At 45.2% G+C, this 23,185-nt stretch overlaps 1 protein-coding gene across 2 annotated transcripts in view; it reads left to right on the top strand.

The window, feature by feature from the left end:
- LOC147650998 (uncharacterized) overlaps positions 1-10,954 on the top strand; it is a 131,510-nt gene extending 120,556 nt beyond the window's left edge. Inside the window, exons 4-6 of one of the 2 annotated variants that reach the window (XM_086846936.1) lie at positions 782-918; positions 6,268-6,432; positions 8,463-10,954. In XM_086846936.1, the coding sequence (XP_086703062.1) occupies positions 782-918; positions 6,268-6,432; positions 8,463-8,746 (586 nt within the window). In that variant the 3' untranslated portion in view covers positions 8,747-10,954. Of the gene's footprint in view, positions 1-781; positions 919-6,267; positions 6,433-7,828; positions 8,315-8,462 lie in introns of those variants that run through there. The other variant, XR_015275196.1, reaches the window with a different exon arrangement.
- Positions 10,955-23,185: the final 12,231 nt, after the last annotated feature.

Genomic DNA, 23,185 nt, shown 5'->3' on the forward strand with positions numbered 1-23,185 from the left:
TAGATCTAAATTAGAGCCTTATTTGAAATACTTAAAGTTTACCCATTACTGTTTGCCCTCAGTGAAAATCCAAGTTCTGGTTACGTCCCTGCTCAGTAGGATTAGAACTGTCACAATATTTATTTAACAGGAGGAGGCATGCTAAGCCATGCTGCAAACATTGCTGTGCCAATATGAAGAGGAACTTACTGCTTTTTACAGTGTTTCTTTCTCTGCATGTGCTCTCTCTCCATCCCTCCCTTTCCTCTTCTTCCTGCTGTCCCCATGTTCTCCTGCACCACCAGCCCCTCCACATGCCCTCTGCCACAGATGGCATTTCTATTGTCCACAGAATGATTCTTGTGGAAAAATATGTTTGGAAAACATGTGGGATTGGTGCTGATGGAGGGAAGGAGGGCAATGCATGGCCTGTCCCCTCCTCTCCTGGTGTCCCTGGTGCTCCAAACGACACTGACCAATGCCATGGACACGTGGTAGGGCACAGTCCTGGCCTCTTGGCTCCTCATCCTCCTTGGTGAAACTCATGCTGCACCCCAAACTGCCTCCAGCTGGGAGATACGTATCCCTTGTCATTAGTTCAAGTTATTTCCCACAGCAGCAAGGCCAGGTGCACTTTGGGACTTTTCCCATCCTGTTGTGAAAATGTAAGCTACGGTGGGGGAGGGATAGGGTTCTTCTGTTTCACTGGGTATGCAAATTCCCACTCCCCGCAGGGAATGTCTGAACAAATACCCTTGGTACGAGTGCTAGGATAGCCTGGTAATTTCTCCTTCTTTTTGAGATACAAAACACAGATCCTTCCCTCCAGTCTGCAAAGCCTGCTGAATTTCTGGAGCTCAGCAAAGAGATGGGTGGTTTTCTATCTCCAGCTCTCTAGAAAGACAGCAGCAGAGGGAAAGGCAAAGCAGCAGCAAAAAGGTAGGAGGAAGACTGTGGTAAGCAGTAGACATGTATTTTATGCTGATAATTATGAAAGAACCAAGTTGCTATCTCAAGAAGTTAGTATTTTCAGCCTGATTTCCTCAGCAGTCATTCTGTCTGTCCATTCCCTGTAATAACTTTTGAACCAGTTGGCCGATTTCGATCAGACTTGACAGACAGGTGGAATTTTCAATGGTACCAAGTTCTTCCTGGATTTACAGTGTTGGTGCCACGTTGAGCTCAGAGAGCACAGCTCCACTGAAGGGAGCAGTCCATGAGGGCTGCTCAGAAGCCCTCTGTGCAGGGCAGGATCACCCTGTATGATGCCAGCACCTGGGACCACCCCAGGTATGGATGCTGCATAGAAACATTTCTGAGCCCCAAGTGAACTCTGGCCCTCCAGAAAGAGAGGGAAGGGCAGGGTTTTGGGAGGGAGAGGGTTTGCCAGGTGTCCTTTGGGACAGATACATCCCTGTGTGGAATAAAGGACTCCAGGGAACACCCTCAGCTCTTCAGAAAGGCCTGAAAAAGCTGGAGAAAGTAAACCCCACAGGTACAGCATCACAAAAACCAGGAATGAAGGAAATGCTGCCATTCAGTCTACTAAAAGTGTAATGAGGAAAGCAAATCCAACTGCTTTCAGCTAACCCATCCCTGTCTCTTGGTGAGGAACACTGCATCCAAGACTGAATTCCAGAGCCAACAGACTTGTAGCAGGCAATTACCATTTCAACTACAGATGGGAAAACCTGATAAAATGTGTCCTGTATGGACAGGGGATTGAAATAGAGCTTGGGCAGGGATTGCAGCCAGAGATTAGTGTCCATAAATACATCAAAAGCAAAGGACTTTAAGACACATGCATAGCACCACCATTTATAAATTGCCATGTGTCCCAATTCATACCTCACCATTCATGGGCATGCTGGGAAGGCTGCACAACTCATGAAGAAAGACCCTTTTCCTTGAATGTTACTGCAGCTTTCAGAAACTGCAGTGGTTTTTGGTTTGGGTGGAGATTTTTTCCCAATGCCAACCAAAAAAAAAAGCAAAAATAAAAAGCATCTGTGCCTATTAAGATGTTTCTCATCTGGTGTGCTAAGTCTGTGCTAGAGTTAACTCTGCGTCTGCATCTTCATCAACAATGCGACATCACTTACACCAATTTGATTTTACCTTGTCTGGGAGATGAAAGCAATTTATAAGTTTCAAAGAGCACTCTCTGGCTGGGATCCAAACACAGGAGTGTAGTGCTGAAAAGAGAATTGCTGGAGACTTTTATGTCTGGCATATGGTGTGCTAGTTTCCTTTCTAATCTGGGTAATGAAGGTCAGTATGAAGTGCTGAGTTGGTTGTGTTGGCCAAGACATTTGACGACCTTCTCACACAGGTTGGGATTTCAAACCCTGACCAATGTGAACTAGCAAAAGGAAATCTAATCTCTCACTACGCTGAAAACCTGGAAATATGTATTTTCCTCCTCATTTCTGAATACATTTTTCTGGAGAAGACAAAAGTCATGACTGGGCTGCAGCAATGGAAGATTTCTGCAGGCTATGCCACATGGGGCTGTTCGGAAGTGCACCTGGTGGATCCCACTAGCATCTGTGACTAATTGAGAAGATAAATCCATTTTGCTGGAGTGGTTTAGATTTCCAAATGTCCTTCAGTCTATTCCAGCTGAGCTGATTAGAGTCCAGCTCACTGGGAGTCATTACTGTCAATCCCACCAGCTGGCCTGAATTTTGCAAAGAGAAAAAAGCAAGAAAAATGCATTAAAAATGAATAAATCTATATTTCATGACTTATGCAAACTGATTTTCCCCAAAGGGGGTCCTATTCCTGACATCGTCACATCTTTGTGATGTTCCTGCATGGCTCGGCTTGCTCGTGCATCTCCTTCAAAAAGAGAAGTATTTCAAGAGTTAAATGTCAGCATCAATGAAATTAAGAGCATTTTGGATACAGATGAGATAAGGGCACATACAGCCTCTGGATATAGACACATATAGAGGTAATGAATTCAATATCTAATGCAAGATCTAAATTCTTGCATTCAGCCAAGTTATATTTATCACAGACTCTGCTTCTTAGAGTACAGTCATAGCTGGAGCACGATTAGAAGTGTCATTCATTTCAGTTACCTCAGAGTACTTAGCAGTTGTATTTGCTGTAGATTTTGCTGCCAGTTCCAGGATTTTTCAGGATCTCTGTCACTTGTTTTGCAAATGGGAGAAAAGAATCACCACCTTTGGGTGGGAACCTGTGTTTGGATAAACCTCCATATCTTCCTTCCACCTCAGATATTTCTTGCTAGTCCATCTTAGGGACCTGTCACTAGTCCTACTGCAGACAGATGAGCCTCCATCAAGCCTTAGAAAGGGTCAGGGTTTTTTGTCACTCAATTTTCCTTTTTTCTTGTTCCCTTTTCCCTCTAGTAGTTTATTTAAGCCCAGAGAAAGAGCTTCGTCCCTAGCTCATGTAGAGCTCTGATGTATGCAAATCCTCCTTGTGCTCCCATGGCCCTTTTTTTTTTTCCCTTCTTTCCTTTTAATTCTAGATTTGAAAATAAAATGCGAGCTGGCTGCACAGAGATCTCTCATGTGTGCAACTTCCAATTGTGGCAAATTGGAACTGTCGATGCAAGCAGCTCAGATTTATTTATATATTTAAGAGGAAGGAGGGAGGAGAGGGAAAGGGAGGGGGAGATGCTTGTGGTGGAAAGGAAAAAGAAAAATAACAGATCCAAGCAAAAAGGGATTTGAATCTCAAATACTGCTCCCTGGCCCATATTACCCAAATCCCTCCAGTCTTGTCCATGGCTGCCTCTTGCCTAGTTAAAAACAACAAGCAAAAGATCAAAAACATTTTTTTTCCCCCCACAATACTAAGAGTTGTTGAGTTTTGCAGATGCCATTAGGCAACCGAAGTCTAACACCGAGACTGATGCAATTAATACTTGGTGCTTCAAAACATTAACATAGCTATTTATATAAATTAGTAACCTTAAGCCCAGGCAGTAGCATTATTACAGCATTACTAATTAAATCACAATAAGCTTAGTCTGCGGTACTATTAATTATGAAGCTGACATAGTGATATTGAAGATCTGATTGGCCTATTGTCAGTCATTACCCGATCAGTAATGAACCAGACAGGCAATGAAAATCAAAGCTGACGCTCCAGCAGTGCTGTTCCCAGTTCCCAGGAAGAAGGGCCACCATTCCAGCAGAAGAAGCCTCAGCATCCTCCATCAAAGCAGGCAGGCAGCATGAACAGAGCTTGGGGAGGTGTGTGGAGGAGGTTCTCCCCTGCCCTGCCTGCAGTCCTCAAACCCAGGAGGAAAAGTTACTCATTCCTATGGCTAATGGAGAGGTCATGGGCCTCTTTGGTGAGAGCAAGTGAACAAAGCTTTGTCACCTCTAGTGGAGTCTCTTCTTGGAGTGGATTAGAGAATACCCTCCGGGGATTTTTTTATGGCTAGGTTGGTGTAGGGAAGAACATTGATGTGGCCAGTCTGCTGTGGGCACCTCTGTGATAATTTATAAATTGTTATTCATGAAAACCTGTCCAAACATATTTTTTAATGGCAAGGGCAGCAGGACAAAGTCACCATCTCAGGGAAGTGAGATTCAGACAAAGAGTGCTGTGCCCATGGGCAGGGGGAAAAGGAGAGGGTGTCAACAACAACCCAGGGACTCAATGGGGAGCAGAGGCTGTAGGGCTTTGCATTGGTTGTGTTCCCCATTGAACACAACAGTCTGCCAGTGCTGGGGATGAGGGAAGGCAGAGGTTGGTGACAGGAGGCTGAAGAGAAGAAGGCCAAGGTCAGGAAGCTACCAACCTCATAGGCTGGACCTACCTAGTCCAACCTAGTTAATTCTGTGAACACAAGTTAGTCTGAATTTGACATCTTTAACATGGCAGTAAGAGACAGAACAAGGATATCTGTGCACCAGTCTTGGCCTCTGCTTTAGGCAGAAGATGATGAGTTTACCCAGAACAAGAGGCTTGGCCTGGGAAACCCTTAAATGTGCTTCTTTCAATTGCTTGGTGTTTCATTGTTCCAGCAAGACACCTAGCCATGGTACTCCCTCCTGTGTTACAGAAGTTCAGCACAGCCAGAGATTCTTGGAGCAAAGAACCCATAAAACAGCAGGAATACACTCAGTGACAGCCTGTGCATGTTTCATTAAAGTAAGAGCAAATGATTGACAGGTGTCAGTTTTATCTGCACCTGCCTCTCGTTTCCTGATGGACCTGAAATGATGAGTATGCCATAGAAATGGAAGTAAGCCAGCTGTCTTCCACTCCTGTTATCCACAACAACGACTCAAAGCAGTAAAACACTCGGAGTTTGGGAGCAGGAGGGCAGATCCTTCTCCCTGATTCAGAGTTATCATCTCAGCTTCTGCCCACAAAAGAGAACCTCTTCTGGAAAACAAAGTAAAGCAATCATTCAAGCAGGGGGAAAATTATCATGGAAAGGTCTGGTAGCATGGAAAGGTCTGCTCATCTGATGGAATTAAAGAGAGGGCAAAGGTCCTGCTCAGGTTTTGCACAAGTTAAAGTATTTGCAAGGTTCTGAAAAATTTGGGATCACCACTGGTCATTGAGAGATGGCAGATCTCTCACTGCCAGCTGACAGATTCCTCATCCATCTCCAGCCTAAGGGAGGCTTTTTCCCTCCTCTGAAGACGGGCAGAGGGATGCTGCAGGTTGTATTTCTACCCCACACTGCTTAATGTGTGATGGCCAGTGTCAGAAGCTGCTCTGTGCTCACAAGCCAGATCTTGCAGGCACCTCCTCTCAGCATCAGTCTTAAAACACTGACTTGCAGCAACAGTAAAGAAAGAAAACCTTGATCTATCCAAAGAAAAACACAAAGAAAATGAAATCCCTAAATTAAACAGCACAATGCTCTCAGGACTGGTCTCAGGATGTAACTCCCTTAACTTTTTAAGATCACAGAGCTGACAGGGATTTTCATAGTGCTGCAGCATGTAGGGCTACAGCTACACATCTTCAGGGGAGAGCAGCATTGTCTGCCATAAATTACAGACTCTTTCAAGAGAGCCCTGGATTCTCCACCAGCTGAGGTTGTGACCCTTCTTATGCCCTGATGAGAGAGCTCCTGGAGCCACAACCCCAAATCCATGGGTATTTTGCAAGGATTACAATCTTCACACTAGTTACAAAGGAAAGGATGGACACACTCCTTCCCTAGGTACTGACTTGTCGAGGCTTGTGTTCCTGCTGTTGCATAGGTCAGCAGATGGCACTGCTACATTTAGACTTACAGGTTTGTTTTTTCTCTTCTTAACGTGCAAATGTGTCTTTTTCTAGGAGAAATGCTGCATTGCTGTACTGCCTTCTCATTGCTGTTTGACTGCTCCAAGTCCAGTGCTCCCCTGCTCACAGCCCCCTGCTGCTGTTGGAAGCTGGGTGATGGTGGGACAAGTTGGAACTGGGGCCTTTCTGCAGGTCAGATTTGGACAAGTCTGTTCCAGGGTAAGTAGAAAGACTACTATTCTTAGATTATACTCAATTTCTACAGTGCAGATAGCTTTTTCAGAACTACCACTTAACAAAGGTGTGCTCTAACAGTGGCAGTATCTTCAGCATTTCAGGGTGCTGAGATGATGCCTAGGAATGGCTGTGGTGGCCCAATTCCCCCTAGACCAACATCTCATCTTCTATCAGGGGCAATAAGGGGATGCTTGAGGAGCAATAAATAGAGGTGACCTGTCCCCAGCCATTTTCACCCTGGGGTTATCCTGAGCTGGATGCAATATCTCTGCTGTGCCCTTATTCTCCTGAAGCCCACCTTGCTGATAGCATCCACAACATCCCTTAACAAGGTGTTTCACTGTCAAGCAATCTGTTGTACAAAGAATACACCCTTTTATTGCTGGCTTTGAGCCTGGCTCCCGTTAGTTCCATTTCCTGGTCTTGAGGATATTTAGTGTTCAAGGGAGGGAGTGATCCCTCCCACTTTTTTCATGCCACTGACAGCTTTGTAGCCCCTTGTCACTGCCCATCAGTTGCTGAAGAAGCCAGAACACACTGAGGAGAGAGGGGTGAGAAGCAAGGACAAGCTCAGAGAGCAAGATGGGCAGCACGAAGCAAGGACCACGAGGTGGTCTCAGCTCTCTCCAGCCACACCTTTAGGCAGGTTCTGTCCTATCCCAACAACGATGGGGTGGACAGGGAGGCAGGGGATGGGCCTGGGCAAGATGGGGCTGCTCTTCATAACCCACAAGGGAGGATAAAAAGTCACTTTGCTGGAAGGGTTGCTAGGCTAGCCTACAGCATGGCTCAGAGCCAGAGCTGCTCAGAACATGAGGAGATGCCTGAAGACATTGGCAGGCATTCTAAGGAGGTAAAGACTGAGAGCAAAGAAGAACAGGAGTACCACAGGAGAGACTTAAGCACATTTAGGCTTAATTTGAATAGGAAGACCCTGGAGGAATACCTGCTCTGGCAATTCCCAGACTGGGGCCAGAACCAGAAGAAGCAGCTGCTTATCTAAGGCTGAGCTGGGAGCTGTCAGAGTCCAAGGAAGTTGGTAAGTAGCTATCAGTGAGCACTGAGAGCCCTTGAGGAGCAGGAACACTCCAAAGCAGCAAAGACAGTGCATTTGGAAGGAAGTCTCAGTCTCTAAATAAAATTTGCGTTCTTTCCACTTTCTGGTCAAGGAGTTGCTTTCGCCCCAGAGAGCAGGGAAAGCCAGCTGCTCTCTGAGAGCCAGTGCAGGTGGTTAGGTAGAGTCAGGTGGCTGCAGACACAACACACAGAGCTTTTCTGCAAGGCTGTTGCAGCACTGTGATGTGATGTGTGGGTTCACAGTACCCAGTCTCACAGTAAGGTCCTTGTGGCTAAAGCAAAATTCTAATAGAGCCTATCTCACACACCGTGGTGTCCTGAGGGAAAAGGCTGCTAACTGATCCTTTGCTTCACAAGGGGAATTGTTCTGGAAGAAGCTATTTGAGGGCCTTTGCTGTGCACTCTGGCAAGGCAAGGGAAATCTGGGAGTTGCCCTAAGCCTCCTGGATGTCTGCTCAAGGGCTGTGGGAGCAGCACCCCAGGGAGATGCTGCTGTGCCCAGAAACCTAGAAAGCAGAAGCAAGGCTTTAAAAGAGGAGAAAGAGGCCTTGGGAAGAGTGTAACAAAACACATCTCTGGACATCAGAAGGGTGAATATAAAGGATGGTTTGATCCAAGGCTGGGCAAAGGTGTCCTGCTAGGTGTGTGGGAGGAGACAAGACTGCATTTAAACAGCCCTACTCTGTCACCACCACATGCCCAGGGAAACCCTGCAGCCCCACAGAACAAATAGCCAGCATTGCCTTGAAGCTTCTGGAGCTCTTAAAAACATCAAACACCATGACAGGTATGAAGTGCCAACAGCAAAGGGACACCCTTCAGCCCCTTGGATGGGGACAAAGTACTCTGCATAGCCAAGCACATCCAAAGCTCCCTCAATTTCTTTGAAGGTCCTTGCTCACCCTCTTGCACCATTTTCCTGCTTTAATTTGCAGATTACAGGAGCAGGAAGGAGTACAGGAGCCAAAGGATTCTGTCAGGCTGGGTTGAAAGCAGCAGCAGCCGCTGTAGCAGCAGGCAGAGCCCAATCAGAAATGACCTCACCAAGCTGCTCATCTTCTTTGTGCATTTTCATTCCTGGAAAAAGCCCTGCCAAGCCAGAGAGTTCTCTGAGCAGGCCAGGCAAAGCATCCAGTGCACAAGAGGAACCCACCATCACTGCAGCTGCTTGCTTGAACTGGGAGAGGAGGCTGAGCACAGAAGTCAGAACTGCTTTTAAGCACCCTGGGCAGATGTTAGAAAACACAAGGTGGGCATAAAAACAGGCACTGTGATTTCATAGATGATTACAGTTCTGAATCAGGCTGCTGAAGGAAGGAAGGCAGGAGCTGTGATATTAAATGAAAGATTGCACAGAGAACTATTGCCAAGCAGAAATAGTTTTAGGGTACCTGGAAGGCATCACTGTTTTTAATCCTTGCAAGAGATTTTTACAAGAAACAAGATGTTGCTTTGCTTTGTTTTCTTCTCCCTTGAGATGAGATTCAGATGCAATGCTGGAATACAGATTTTACCCAGCCTGGCATTTTGGGAAATCTCAAAACTCTACAGGTGTTGAGGACTGGATCCTGATTTGGACCTCATTGCTCAGATATGAACTCAGGGTGAGTCAGGAAGGAGGTTTGGTTTGATGCCAGCCCCTACACATAGGGAAGAATGGAGACTGGCAAATACAGTCAAAAAACCCCACAAAGACACCAGCTTAATACAGCTACAGATTTAAACTCATCTTGAACTCCGAGACATTGAATACAGTGTATAAAACAGCTCTAGTCTTGCTTGACAGAAGATGGAAATGGTGAAGGGAATGTCAAAAGCAAATTGGAACTGGAAGCCAGTTCTCTAGAAAGCAGAGGAAAATATAATTTGGAGGACAAAAAGCTGAATATTTGAGTCTTATAACAGCAAGCAGTGACTGTGCTTATGCCATGGGGATGGGCACTGAGCTCTGTGTCCCTCTAGTCCTGGCTCCCCACTCATCCACAACAGGGCACTGTTTAGGGCACACAGTGCTGCCTTCCTCCTTGTCCATATATCTTTACAAACTCAGCTTCCCAGGGAAGTGGGGGGACTCCTGGGTCCCATAGTCTGAATAATTCCAATGTGAGAACACTAATCCTCAACAAAGACCTGTGCCCAGACAAGCTGTGATGCCCTAGAGCTCATTACTTGATCAAAAGATTACTAAAATAGTTCTGGATAGGAGACAGGCACTGGCAAGGCAGCATCCAGCTTTTGACAAAACCATGGATAAGCTGATGTCAACTAAAGTTTCCCAAACCTAAACTTCAAGCTTCAACTAAAAATGCTGATTCCAAGGCATCTGGTTATGGCATAAATTCCTCCTCACTGCCCTGTCTCCATGCAGCTGTTCTGCATTTTCTGCTCCTCTCCATCTCCCAGCTGGGCCTGTAACAGCAATAATGTATTGTTAATATGAGGTCTTCTGGTCCAGAAGGATTAGCACTTGTAGAAGTGAGGAACCTGGACAGCATAAGTGGGTCAAAGCTCAGGAAAATTTTGACACCGCCCTCGAAGCAAAGCCCAAGTGTCAGGAATGAGATGAAAGCAGGGAAGAAAAACAAGTCAGGAAGTGAGTGGGTAAAAAAGAAGGGGCTTCACTGGGTGGTGGGGAAAGATGACACATGCCTTTGGTCCTTAGAAAAAGCAGGCTAGTAAAAAGAGGAAAGGAAAACCAGCTTCAGGATTTGGGATCTTCTTCCATCAAACTGTAAAATTCCTGTAAGTATGGCATTAACTGGCATATGATTCTGAAGTGTCATTCCATCCCCTGGATGCTTTTATCATTCTCTTAGTTCCCTCTGGTAGCCTACTGCCCCTTTGGGCACCTGACTGTGTCACCCCAGCAGCTCTGCCCCACCTGCCCCAATCTTCAGCTGCCTTACGGAAATTCAGTCCCAGCAGCTGCCCAGAGGCAAGAGGCAGAAAAGGAAGAGCAAGGGAAGAGGGATTATTTTGGCCTTTTTTCAAAGCAGGACAAGTGCTCAGTGTTAATATGCAGAATGCCTGTATATCTCAATTATACACCTCCCACAGGGGCCTATTACAGCTACCCTGGGCAGCCAACGTGTGTCAGCAGAGCAAACATCGAAGGCTATCCCAATGTACTCCAAAAATAAAAAGCAGAGAAAGCAGGACATGAGCCTGTCAACAGCTGCTTCTTTTCTCCCCTGCCCCTTCCCCATGTGGTTTTCAGCTCTGGCTGCCAGGCTTATGCCTTGGCATTTTAACGTGTGCGTGAAATTGCAATCCCCCCTGTCTCTCCCTACATGGTGGAAATTGGGAAATTAGCATTGCCCCATCACAGCTCCTACAAGTTCATGTTACAATTCAATGTCGTTTTTATAAATGGTTGATTGGAGATTGGAAGATGGAGAATAAAATGGAGATTGGAGGGGAAGAAAAATGTTTTTTCCAGTACAAGAATGATCTTTGGCGTACTAATTCCTCCCTGACACACATATTATTCCCACAGCCTGGGTACCTGAAAGGCAGAAAAAAATTAAATACATCCTTAAAAACATATAAGCCTTACCCTCAACAGAGATTTGTGCCCTTGAAGAGGCAAAAATCCATGCAGACTAAACACTCCTGTAATTTTGTGATTAAGTTCCATTTAAAGGTGCTCCAAAACAGCCACAGTGGAGAACACAAACCCAAAGATGGATCAGTTTGCTGAAGTGGATCCTGGAATTGATGATCCACTTCACTTTCAGTAACAACTTTTAACTCCTGCATATTCCCCTGTCATATTCCCTCTGCCCATAGACATTTGCATGGTACCACCAGAATATCCACCTAGCTGAAGTTCCTGATAGAATTTCACACAAATGTGAAAACTGAAGAGCAATACCTTGAATGAACAAATGCACAGGAAAAAGGGAAAAGCCAATTCCAGTAAATCTCTGACTGTGAGTTTACTGGGAGCTGCCCAGCTTCTGCTGGTTTTTTGGCCAGCACTGTCCTTGCACAGCACTGCCAAGATTGGAGCCCTGCTGAAACCTAAACGTAGAGCCCCAGCTGACACCCTTCCAGTGGCAAGAGGGTTAATGTGACAGGGATGCTGTGGCATAGAAGCCAGGCAATTGTGTGTCTCTTCTGTTTTCAATTTGATTTCTTGTGATTGAGCAAGGGAGAAAAAACATTCAGGATTACTACAAGTAAGTGCAAAACATTTTGAAATGCCCAAAGAAAATCCTGGTTACAGAGCAGCCTGTTGACTTTATGTGGCCCAGAAATAGCTCCTGTCTTTGCAGACATTTTCCTGACACATTATCCCCTGTATATTACTGCACCTTCTCCGAACTATCTTGCTCATCCTTTCACTGTTTGCTGTCATATCTTTCTATTATCTGAGAACATTGTATTGTTATCATTAGACTGATGCTTATCCACTCTTTGCCTTCCTTTTTATCTTACCTAGCCTGACTGCATTTCTGACCACGCAGGAAAGTGTTCATTGGTCTGAAGAAATTCTTTCTGGCTATAATATTTTGCACTTTCAGGTTTCTGGTTCTGGTGGATAGAAAATGTCCTTTTTTTGTCACTTGCCATATGTGGAGCTCAGGCAGCAAAAAAAGTGAGCTTCACTTTAGGGTAAAGCCCAAGGGTCAGATTTGGGCTGTTCAGTAGCTGGCACTTCTAAGATGGTTTCATATCTTCCTCCTCTTGTAATTCCTAAATCAAAGCATTTAACTCTTTTGAAAATAGGATTTATTCAAAGCATCTGGTGGAGAGGCAGAAAAAAGAGTTCTTAGTGTGAGAGTGTGTGTAAGAAGAAGAAACCAGGTGATTTTACATTGCCATATTGCCTCAATGGGGTTCCCTTCACCTCACGTGGAACAGGAAAGCAGCAGGCTACTGCCAGACTTGGCACTGAATGCTTCCTGAGCACCACAAAAGAAACTCTATCATCCCTCCTCTAGGCATCCACAGCTCCTAGAGGGATGTGAAGGTGTCCCCAGAAGTGTGTGGCCATGAGATGCCACCTCCTATTGCCCAGTTTGGCTGCCACCAGATTGGTTCATCACCAACATCTATGTCTATGGGCACGAACAACCCCCTGTGTGATGGACACAAACACCACAATGTCTTCAGCCTTGTGTCAGCCAGGGGCAACTCAGCTTCAGAAAACAGTTTCCAGCCTGAAGATGTTACAATAGACTTTCATGAGACTGTGGAGATGTGCTTACATTACCCCAAACCTCATTATTTCCTCCATCAATTTCCCCTTTCTTGTATAAATTAGAGTGAATTACAGTATTCATTCAGAATAATGTATAGCCACAAATGGATTCACATCAGTCAGAAAGGATACGTTTATTCACGAACACTTGAGTGTTTATTTCAAGAATATTAGTGGGGATAAATGAGTTTCAGAGATACTGGTGCTTTAAGTAGCTGGGAGTTTTCCTCCTGGAAGTGTGCTTCAAGATTTTTTCAATGGTTCCTATTTATTACTCACACAATGGATTAGCAGAGCACTTCCATAATGATTCCAGACAATTTTTTGAATAGAAGGGTTCCTTTCCCTTTAATATGTCCCTTCCATCCATCCCAGCACTAGAAACCAGGCTGTACAACATGGATGGCCACTTGTACGAGCAGTAAATCAGAGACAGGTCTTACTCATTGCAAGTAAGAGCCATTCATAGATGGAGCAGCATTTGAATTTGGCAGTGCTGACTATAGTTTGAACAGTTGTGAAACTGCAAGTAATCAACACTTTAATAAAACTCATAATCTGCTTGCAGATAGTCTGGCAAGGAGAAAACTGCTAAAGGAGCTAAATCATTCGCAGAAATCATTTTCAGTGGATAATTTGACCAACTCCAACATGATGGTATTCATGTGCAAAAGCTCTGAAAATCTTTTCTCAATGGCTTGCAGAAAATGACTACAGATTTCTTATGGCTATGGATCAGAGCTGCTTTTGATGCTCATAGAGACAGTATCTGTAGAAGAAACCTGTCCAAAGACATAATCTATTTGTGCAGACCACTGAAATTTTTCAGTTCCATGAAAGCCCCTGGCTTTGCAGTGCTGCAGCAGTGCTTTGAACTGCTTCAAGTTTCAAGCATGCACTTAAAGTTTAGATGTCATGTGAGTATATCAATTTATTGCTATACTGAGTTAGATTCTGACTGAAATCTGTAGTTACATGAGCCTACACACAGCAGAGACTCTTGTTCAAAATACTTAGCTAATAGTTTACAGGGTGACTCAATAAATCAAGAGGATTAGTAGCTAGAAATGAAGCCTTACAGCTATGCACCACTTATTTAGTTCCACTCCAAATTTACAATTATCTGACGGTTGTTTGGTGGTCGAGGTGAACTGAATTGCCACCTCCAGACTCTTTTGTAGGAGACTGCTGTGCACTTATCACAGACATCACATCACCATCATAAATGGCTTGGCAGTGTAGCAGGTGAAAAAATCCTGCAAGGACTGGCAGCTCAAATGTGATCTCTCTGCTAAGGCTCCATATGCCAAAGGCACGTGGGAGACAACTCTGTGGTGGGAACCCAATGTGAGGGACCTGATAGGGACCCACAGGCCACCTTAAACACCTTTCAGTGTTGACTGATGGCAGTTACTGCCAATTTGGAAACGATTTATGGGGCTGAATGGGAAAATATCTTTATCCCGTTTGAGCTGCTGGGGCAATTGAGTCTCCCACTGTGGCATTTCCAACCTCCTTTGCAGCCTTTATTCTGGGCATCAGAATTATTATAATGCCCCATTTCAGTGAGTAAATTTTATTAGCATGCATTACTATCACCTTAACCTTTAGTACTCCTTCCCTTGATTGGCTTTCCATCCCAGAGCTGCTTCCAGGTGGGAAGGCAGGGATGGGTGGAAAGAGCAGGCAGCTCATCACAGCATCTCCTCTGAGAAAGATCAGCAGGTTCTGCATCAGGACAGAAACATTTACTGTCCCAGAAGTTATTCCCTTTTGGAGCTGCCACCTAAACAGGGAGCTGGGAGGAAGCAATGGATCCTTTTGTTGGATACAGGGAGGACCAGGAAGAACGGAAGGAAAGATGATCTAATATTTTTGCCTTAAAGAAATGAAAGTTGGCATTTTGGGCAAACAGCCAAGCTGGGGTTGAAAGAGTAGGCAAAACATGAACAGGGGTGCTGCTCTGTTTCTGGGGAAATCATTCCCTCGGGGAACAGAGCAGAAAACTCAGAAAACATTGTTTTAGCACTTGGAAATGGATCTTCAAGAGCATTAGTAGAGAGTGTCCAGCCCTGGCCCAAGCGGGGGAAAACTTTGGGCAGTAACACTCATGATGCCAGTCTGGCAAAGCAGAGGGCTTGCAGAATTAGAGAGTAAACAGAGGGCAGAAGCAGAAGTTGACAACTTTTGGCACATCAGATGAGCCCAAAGTAGCATCCTAGGAGCTGTGTAGATACCCACCCTGGGAGTCTCTATTTTTATTTCTTCTGCTGAAGAGGCACTGAATCTTTTGATTTTCCTTTCCCATGAAGAAGAGGAAAAATAAGTCAAAATGGCTTCTTTTGAGGCATTTACACCCACTGAATTTAGCAAAGTTGTATTAAAAAGACAGGAATAAAGTGAAAATAAAAATCCATAAAAATTCCATTGGTTTTTACACATGGAGCTTATTTGCAGCTGGTGAGCAGTTAGAGTCATAGTCTATAATCCTATGGCATGCACAGCTCTATTGCAAGAGGACACTGGTCCAGCCCCACATCAGCTTGGCAAATAGCATCTGGTTTTAGGACAGAGACTCTCCCTTCTGTGGGGTGAAGCCCTCTGCCCACTCTGACTTCACAGGGCAGCCTCCTCTAAGTGCTACCTGGAGAAACAGATTCTTGCTATTTTTTGGATGCTGGCTCTCCTCACAATTCAGCTACTCTAAAATATCTCTCCCAGAATCCGTGCTGCTCACTCCAGAGTGGTGGGAGGTGCCTGGGCCCCAGGTCAGGAAATCAAGGATCCTTCAACCCTGATCCTTCCCTACCTCCACCCTACAAATGCCTGCAGACACAGAACTGATCAAGGAGGGGTTTTTTGCAAAAGAGGTTGAATGCAGATGATATCAAGGAATAAGAACTCAGGAGTTTGGATCACCCTGGCATAGGAGGAACGTCCTGATTTGAAGCTCTTATGTTTTTGGACACTGGGGTGATCATGCTGCTTCCTGCTCATCACCAGGTTTCTGCCCCTCTCACCCTGCCCAGCCTTCAAACAGGTTTTCCAAAGGATCTTTTTCTGCCACAAGGCCCAGGCTTTGGGGGACACCCACCCAAACAAGGCTCCTAACCTGGATGCAGATTGGACCTGACCCTACCTTCCCATCTTTTCACCAGCTGAGGATGCCTCTGGGTCTTTGCCTGCCTCCCTTCCTCATTCACTGCTCCCCAGAGGACAATAAGCACTTTAGAAACCGCTTTAGGGATTCTACACAAGGATAATACAAGGAAACCCAGAGACAACAACCTAATCAGCAAACAGCTGAGCCAGGGATAAATTCACATGGAAAGTCTGTGTTTGTTTATTACTAATGGGTAACAGAGATGATAACCTTTTAATCCAAAACCATAATGAAATATGCATATTTGTTAATGTGCAACTATAAAATGCAAATCTTGCAAACACAATGGAGAAGGGCAAAGAAAGTACTCAGCACCAATACTAATTCATTCCTTTGGCTTCAGACATTTATTCAAATTGAGTTGTGTATGTAATATAAAGTCAGATGAATATGTAATTGTAATGTATATGTATAAACATTTTCATCTCAAATATGCAAACTGTTTATCATAATAGGAAGTAATACATATTTTGCTGAATAAAAGGTTACCTATTAAAATATTTTTACACTCTTCCCACCCCAAGCTTTTGTGCTCTCTGTAAAAGCTCTATTAACATAGAGACAATTTCTGATTTTCCCTTTTGAGTCACGCTACCAAATTCAAAAGATTTAAAGTATTAACAACGTAGAATCAGAAAGACTTTTACATGAATATTTTTCCTCTCACTCTCCTCTTTTCCAAGCTATACAGAAATTAGTCTCCTAAATATCAATTTAAAACATTGGCTAAGAAGCTGAGCAATTTTCCCCTTCTATTTCCAGCCCCCAAAAGAAACAGCTTTCCCCTGTTGCTGTTGAAGTAACTACATATTTATCTACATATTAATGCAGTAATAACTAAGCTTTATTGCTAGTTCTGGTCACCACTGCTTTTCTAAACCTTCTCTCTGGCAGCTTGGCAGCCTGAGAGCTAGAACCAGCTTCACACACTGTATGTAAGAAGATCTAAATCAATTTGTGAATATCACAAATAGCGAAGAAACCAGGAAAATAAAGATCTGAGACAAATCCTCTTTTCCTAAACTCACCTGAAATCAAATCTCTTCCTACAAAGGAAAAGTTCAGATAGTTTTCCTTATTTTTTTCTTGGTGGGACAATCATGCTCATGATTCATGACCTGTTGAGCCATGAAGAACATTTCTGTCTGAAATTTAGCATGTATCAGTTGTCTGAAACTTGAATGCATCGACAGGAAATCAACAGCAATATTTCCACTGGCTTCACTGAGCAGTGGAGGACCAGTGGAGTCAGGGCAGAGCACGGAGAATTTTGTAATCAACCTCCAGCCATTGCTTCTTTTGTCTCTCCTGACTCTGCTATTCACTTTCCCACTGCTGCCATAACTCTATGCTGCTTTTAGTTAGTCCTGCCTTGTGCATTCAGCATTTTCTTCTCTTGTCTTCCAAACAAAACATTTCCCACCTCTTTGTGTTTTCTGACTCTCCTGAGGACCAGAGCCATGTAGCAATAACCAGAAGAGAAGAGGAAATCCCATCACTATTTATGGCCTCAAATTCTATGAATTCAGGAGCTCTAGAGGAGCACAAAAGTGCTGGTGGGTAACTAAAGCTGAGTAATTTTCCATTCTCTTTTACACCTACTGCTGAAAATGGAAGGAAAGGTAATTTTGGTGCAAGGCTATAGCATAGTGCCATGAAATCAGTACAAGGTATGCACAGATTTCTCTTCCCCCACTGCCCTGAGCCAGACTGACAGCAACATGCCCAGGTCCAGTGCTTCATCCACCCCTGGCATGAAGGTCGAGCTCTCTACCCAGTCAGGAGTCACCATCCTTCTTGCTAATGTGATTGGTCCCTGCAGGGTGGTTTAAAATTTCCTTGCTGAAACCTCTCCAAACTCCAAAAAGGCTTTGGCAGCTCTCCCCAGGGCTGCCAAAGCCACTGCACACTCACAGACTTGGAGAGCAGCTACTAAAGAACTTGTGAAAAGCAAAGTGGGTCCCCTTTCTCCCTAGCATTTATTTTCCCAAACCATTTACAAGGAAAACAGCTAGAAAGCACTATGATTAACCTGTTTCAGACAGCTTGTGTAGGAGAAGAGGTCTATTCACTTTTGAAGGAGGGTGAAGGAGAAAGGGAGAAAAGCCAGCAGGCCAAATGAGAAGCACTACTCTAGAAGTCTTCCATCATTTAAGACTCATAAATCATGATGCAGATTAATGAGAAATTAATGCAGTGCAGAAATTACTGGGGATGAGGAGCTGTCGGTCAGCAGCAGGAGTGCCTGCACATGAGACAAAGCAGTGAAAATCTCCAAAAAGGGAGAGGGCTCAGCAGCCTGGACCAGCTCTTTAATGAGGAAAGACAAAGAGGTCAGCATGGGAACAAGACAGTGTGTGGCTGCATCGGGGAGACAAGGGGCACTATTTAAGAATCCTGTCAAAAGACTCTCTGGACTGATTTGTATTAAAGCCTTATTCATATCTTCTAATGAAAAATCCTCCTGCATCGAATCATAATATATAAGCCTTAAAAGAGAGAGAGAGTGTGTGTGCACAAGAGCAGAGGGGAGGATATCAAACGAGTAGAGGTTAATTTCACTATGCACCTCCTCTGTTTGGGAGAAAAAATAACACAGACAAGGCAAATAGCCTACTTTACCTCCTGTCCTTTCTCTGTGATCCTCCAGTGACGTTATTTTAAGCATTTAACTTTCTGATAGCAGTTAGACTGGTCACATTTTCCCTCCATTTAGTGGCAGGTTTTGAGCGCATCATTTAGTTCTGCAGTGGGAGTGATGGAGCATGGGCATGATAGATGATTCCCTTCCCTGCTGCTTGGGTTTTTGGGGCTAACAAGTATCTTACCATATTGCTGGTTCAAGCACTCTGAGGCTCTCTGCAAAGCAGGGCATGCAAAGGTGGGGAGAGGGTAAAAAATGATCTTCCATCTTATTATTTCACATTCAAGGGAGCTGAGTACTGTCATCTTCTAAGATAAATTTTCTCTCCTCCTCTATGGAAAGTGTTCTCACTATGAGTCCAAGCCAAGAAAGTGTAAATTGAGTCCCAATGTCCCATCTATGCAGATTTGCAAAGGCAGTGACAGAAACTCGTGGGAGAGATTTTGGAGAACGTGGCTGTTCCACAGCAGGTAGGGAGTCTTTATGCAAATACTGCAGCAGTACCTTCATTTACGGCTCCTGTTGGTCCCACTGCCCACAGGATGCCTGTAACCATAGCAATGGCTCTGGTGGAGGGTTCTCTGTGGTGCACAGACCAGACAGTGGCAGCTCATCAGCAGAGAGGAGTATCCAGACAGGGCCACTGTGGATGATGGGTGAGTGAGGGGAGAGCACTCACAGCCCAGGCAGATGGCAATCCATAACACTGACGGTAAGTCAGGTAGACAGCAGTGCTCAGACACCATGGGGATGGGCATGGGAAAGGAATGGAAAGAGAACAGAGGGTAAATTAGGATGAATGTTCAGCTGACTCAAACGTGAATACACCCAGGTGTCACTATATACCATAACTAATGGAACTATATGCCCTCAGTTTAACTTGTGCTTGCTCCATCCAAGTTTTCCAGCCCTGTGACAGGGCTGGAGGGAAGCTGAGATGTGGCCTCAAATGCTGAAGCATTTTGGGAGCACACTGAAGAGAGCACTGAGCATTGCATTTGTATGAGCTGTACCTGGGCTGGAGATGGTGCCTTTATGTGAGCATCTGAGAACAAACCGCACACCAAAGCATGCAGATTTTGTTATGGGCAGCTCTGGATGCAATGTGACATCCCTTCTGACCAATGGGTACTAACATCTCGTGTACTCCAGCTCTCATACACTCCCATTTTTCATTGAGGGGGGTGGGGACCCAGGTAGAATGGAGTTTCTGTAAGCCTAGGGGCACCACAAGTCTCTTAGACACCAGGTAAGCCATACATTTGTGTAGCTATCCCCTCTGACAGCTCCTTCTGTTTTTACAAGATGTAGTCTTTAATATTGCTCCATCGGGTGGAACATCTTTTTTTAAAATCTGCTCACATGCACACATGCGCAAAGGATAAAATACAAGCAGGGAAAAGGAAATCACAAAAAGGACTCTATTTATCAAAAAAACAATGGCTCAGTAGTGGCAGTGAAATAGAGATATTGTTACTTAGCGATAATAAGGGAAAAAAGCCATTGTCAAAATGATAAGGCCATTTCTGTTGTCTCCCCAAGTGATAATATCTCTGCTACCACTAGTGCCTGAGTATTGTTAGGATATTTCATGGCAAGTGTTAGACAGAATAAGTTATTTACTGAGCCCACAGCAAACTCTGGAGCCTCCAACTTCACCTCCCCCCATATCCCTGTTCACACAACAGCATCTTCTTTAATACCTTTGCAGCAGTGGTTTCTATTCCCCATGGCTTTTCATCTGCTTCTGTTTAAATATAGCACTGCTACCAAGTCATTTGACAAGGTACCTTTCACTGATAAGTAGCCCAACTTTCTCTTGCGATAGGTCATCAGAAAGCCAGATTATCACATCTTGAAAAATGTAGGAAATGCTGGTAAAAGCACCAGTGAAATGAGTTAGGGTAAAGAAAATGGAAAAAAAAAAAGAATTAACACAGTAACAGCAATACAGAGAGCAGCTGAAAACCCCTGGCAGAGGCCCTGATGTTCTTACAGAGTCTGCAGAGAAAATCTACCCATCCAGCAGAGGCTGTCCTCCTGTAGGGCTTTGACACAAAGGTGCCTTCAGTGGAGCTTTCATTCTCTCATTGAAGGGGAGAAGAGCCAGCCCCAGGACAGCTTCAGCCTCAGGACAGCTCCAGCCCCACAGCAGCTCCAGCCCCATGGCAGCCCCAGCTCCAGCCCCAGCCCCAGGACAGCTCCAGCCCCAGGACAGCCCCAGGACAGCTCCAGCCCCAGGACAGCCCCAGGACAGCTCCAGCCCCAGGACAGCCCCAGCTCCAGCTCCAGCCCCAGCCCCAGGACAGTTCCAGCCCCAGCCCCAGCCTCAGGACAGCCCCAGCCCCATCCCCAGGACAGCTCCAGCCCCAGGACAGCTCCAGCCCCAGCCCCAGCCCCAGGACAGCCCCAGCCCCATCCCCAGGACAGCTCCAGCCCCAGGACAGCTCCAGCCCCAGCCCCAGCCCCAGGACAGCCCCAGCCCCAGCCCCAGGACAGCCCCAGCCCCATCCCCAGGGCAGCTCCAGCCCCAGGACAGCTCCAGCCCCAGGACAGCTCCAGCCCCAGCCCCAGCCCCAGGACAGCCCCAGCCCCATCCCCAGGACAGCTCCAGCCCCAGGACAGCTCCAGCTGCTCCAGTCCCAAGCAGGAGCCAGAGAGCAGAGAGAAGCTCAGTGCTGCCCAGCCAGTCACTACCTCCCTGCAGCAGCAAACAGAAAGGGAGTGAAGAGAGGGGGAAAGTCTCATGCAGACAACAAATGTTCCTCTTTTGTTAAATACAATTTCCTTTTCTATATATCATCAACATCACCACCAGCTGATGGAAACCACAGGGTCCCTGTTGCTCGCAGCACTGGTTCTGTAGAGGCTTTTTTATCTTGCAGACCATCAAGAAAAAGGAACTAGGTTTGGCAGAACAGTGCAAGGAAGGTTTAAACCAGCACAGAGGAGCCTCTCTGGGCAGAGGTTGTGTGCTGCCCACACCAGCCTTGAGAAACTCTGCAGCTCTAGGAATCACTGCCTGCAAAACCATGCTTTCCAACAGCCCCTGCAGGAGGGAGAGCAAGCAAACCTAGCCAGGAAGAGATATCCAGGCTAATAAATCTAAAACCAGCCTCATCCCCTCCAAGGAACAAGGATCATGATTTCATGTTGGGTCACACATCAGTGTCCACACTGGGGCCAGAAGCCTGTTTTCTGCCTCTGCCCTGGGAGCCAGCATTCTACCAGGGGCTGTGTCTTAGAAGGAATGGGACAGGGAAAATACAGTGTCCCAGGCAAGAGATACACAGTTCTTTGTTTATTATGCCATTCTTAAAATCTGGGATGGAATAGTGTCCTGGAAACTTCTTTCCAGTTCTGAAAAAGGGTCTGTTTTCCAGAATTGCCCTGGCCACTGACGACAGGGTATTATGTCTAATTTTTAAGCACACCTTACAACCAGTCTGTAAGGAAAATTCCAAATCTTGGAAGAGAAAATTGCTCAAATTATAAGCTTTTGTTGCTCAATATTTAGTAGTTCATGAAAAAAAGAAAACAACAAAAAATCCCACAAAAAAACAGCAATTCAAATATAGAGCCATCTTCCTCACTTTTCTCTTCCTTGGCTGAACATAAGGAAACTGAGTTCCTGGCACACTTTTATGAGTCTCACTTTAAAAAGTCTTTGTTAAAGCTGGATCTTTGCCCTGTCCTCTGCAAAAACATGAGCAGCCCCAGGCAAGTAAAATGCAAATTGTATCTAGATGGGCAGTGTGCTGTCAGCTCTGGGGCTGGGACGTGGCAGTTCATCACCCACACAGCACACATGGCTCCAGAGTGAGGACTGTGCCTGCCCACCTGGGCAGAGCCATGATAAATGTCTGCAAATTATCTTCTCAAATGCCTTCACCCCCTTCTTTGGAGACAGCTAGTGATGCTGCCAAAAATAAATGAATAAACAGAAAGATCAGCGTCCTGCAAGCTCCCCATGGAAGGTGACATGGGAAGCTTCTGCAGCAAAAGCTGTGGAGGAAACAGCCTGGAGAAGGTTTGGGGTTTCTTTTCCTTTTTTATTTTTTTTTTAAATAAATATTTGAGGCACAGCATGGGAGTTGAGCAGCAGTGTGGTAAGTATATCAAACACAGAGAATCCCCAGATTATCCGCTCTGAAGGTATTAGCTGGTTGCAGAAAACAGCCATCTTGAACCCTTGGAATTAGGATGGGTGCAAAAATATGGAAAAGTATTAAATAAGGTGTGAAACAGCATCAGGAATAAAACAATCCCTAACAATCCATCTGAATAAACAGGATGAGAAAAATCAGCATTGCTGCTGCTGCCTGGCTCCCTTCTCCAGCCATTCACTCTACCCCTTTTCTGCACCCTCACCTGCTTTTGAAATCAAGCTGGCAGAGTGATGTGCAGCTAATCAGGATGGGGGGCAGCTGCACTCTTCAAACAATTCCTGAAATGCCTCACTGAAATCATCCATCTCCTCTTTGTCTCCAGTTTACATCTTCCTGAGGCCTTTAAAAACCAGGGTGTAATGTGGAGCTTAACAGTTGGCAAACACAGGTTTAAAGTGAGCTTGTACATTTGCAGATTGATCCCAGAATGATCAAAGATAAATAATCTCCCCAGTGCTCCTTTGTAAAAACTAATG

Source organism: Cyanistes caeruleus, chromosome 11 (genome assembly GCF_971803275.1).
Source record: "Cyanistes caeruleus chromosome 11, bCyaCae1.hap1.1, whole genome shotgun sequence".
In the NCBI taxonomy this organism is placed as follows: Eukaryota; Metazoa; Chordata; class Aves; order Passeriformes; family Paridae; genus Cyanistes; species Cyanistes caeruleus.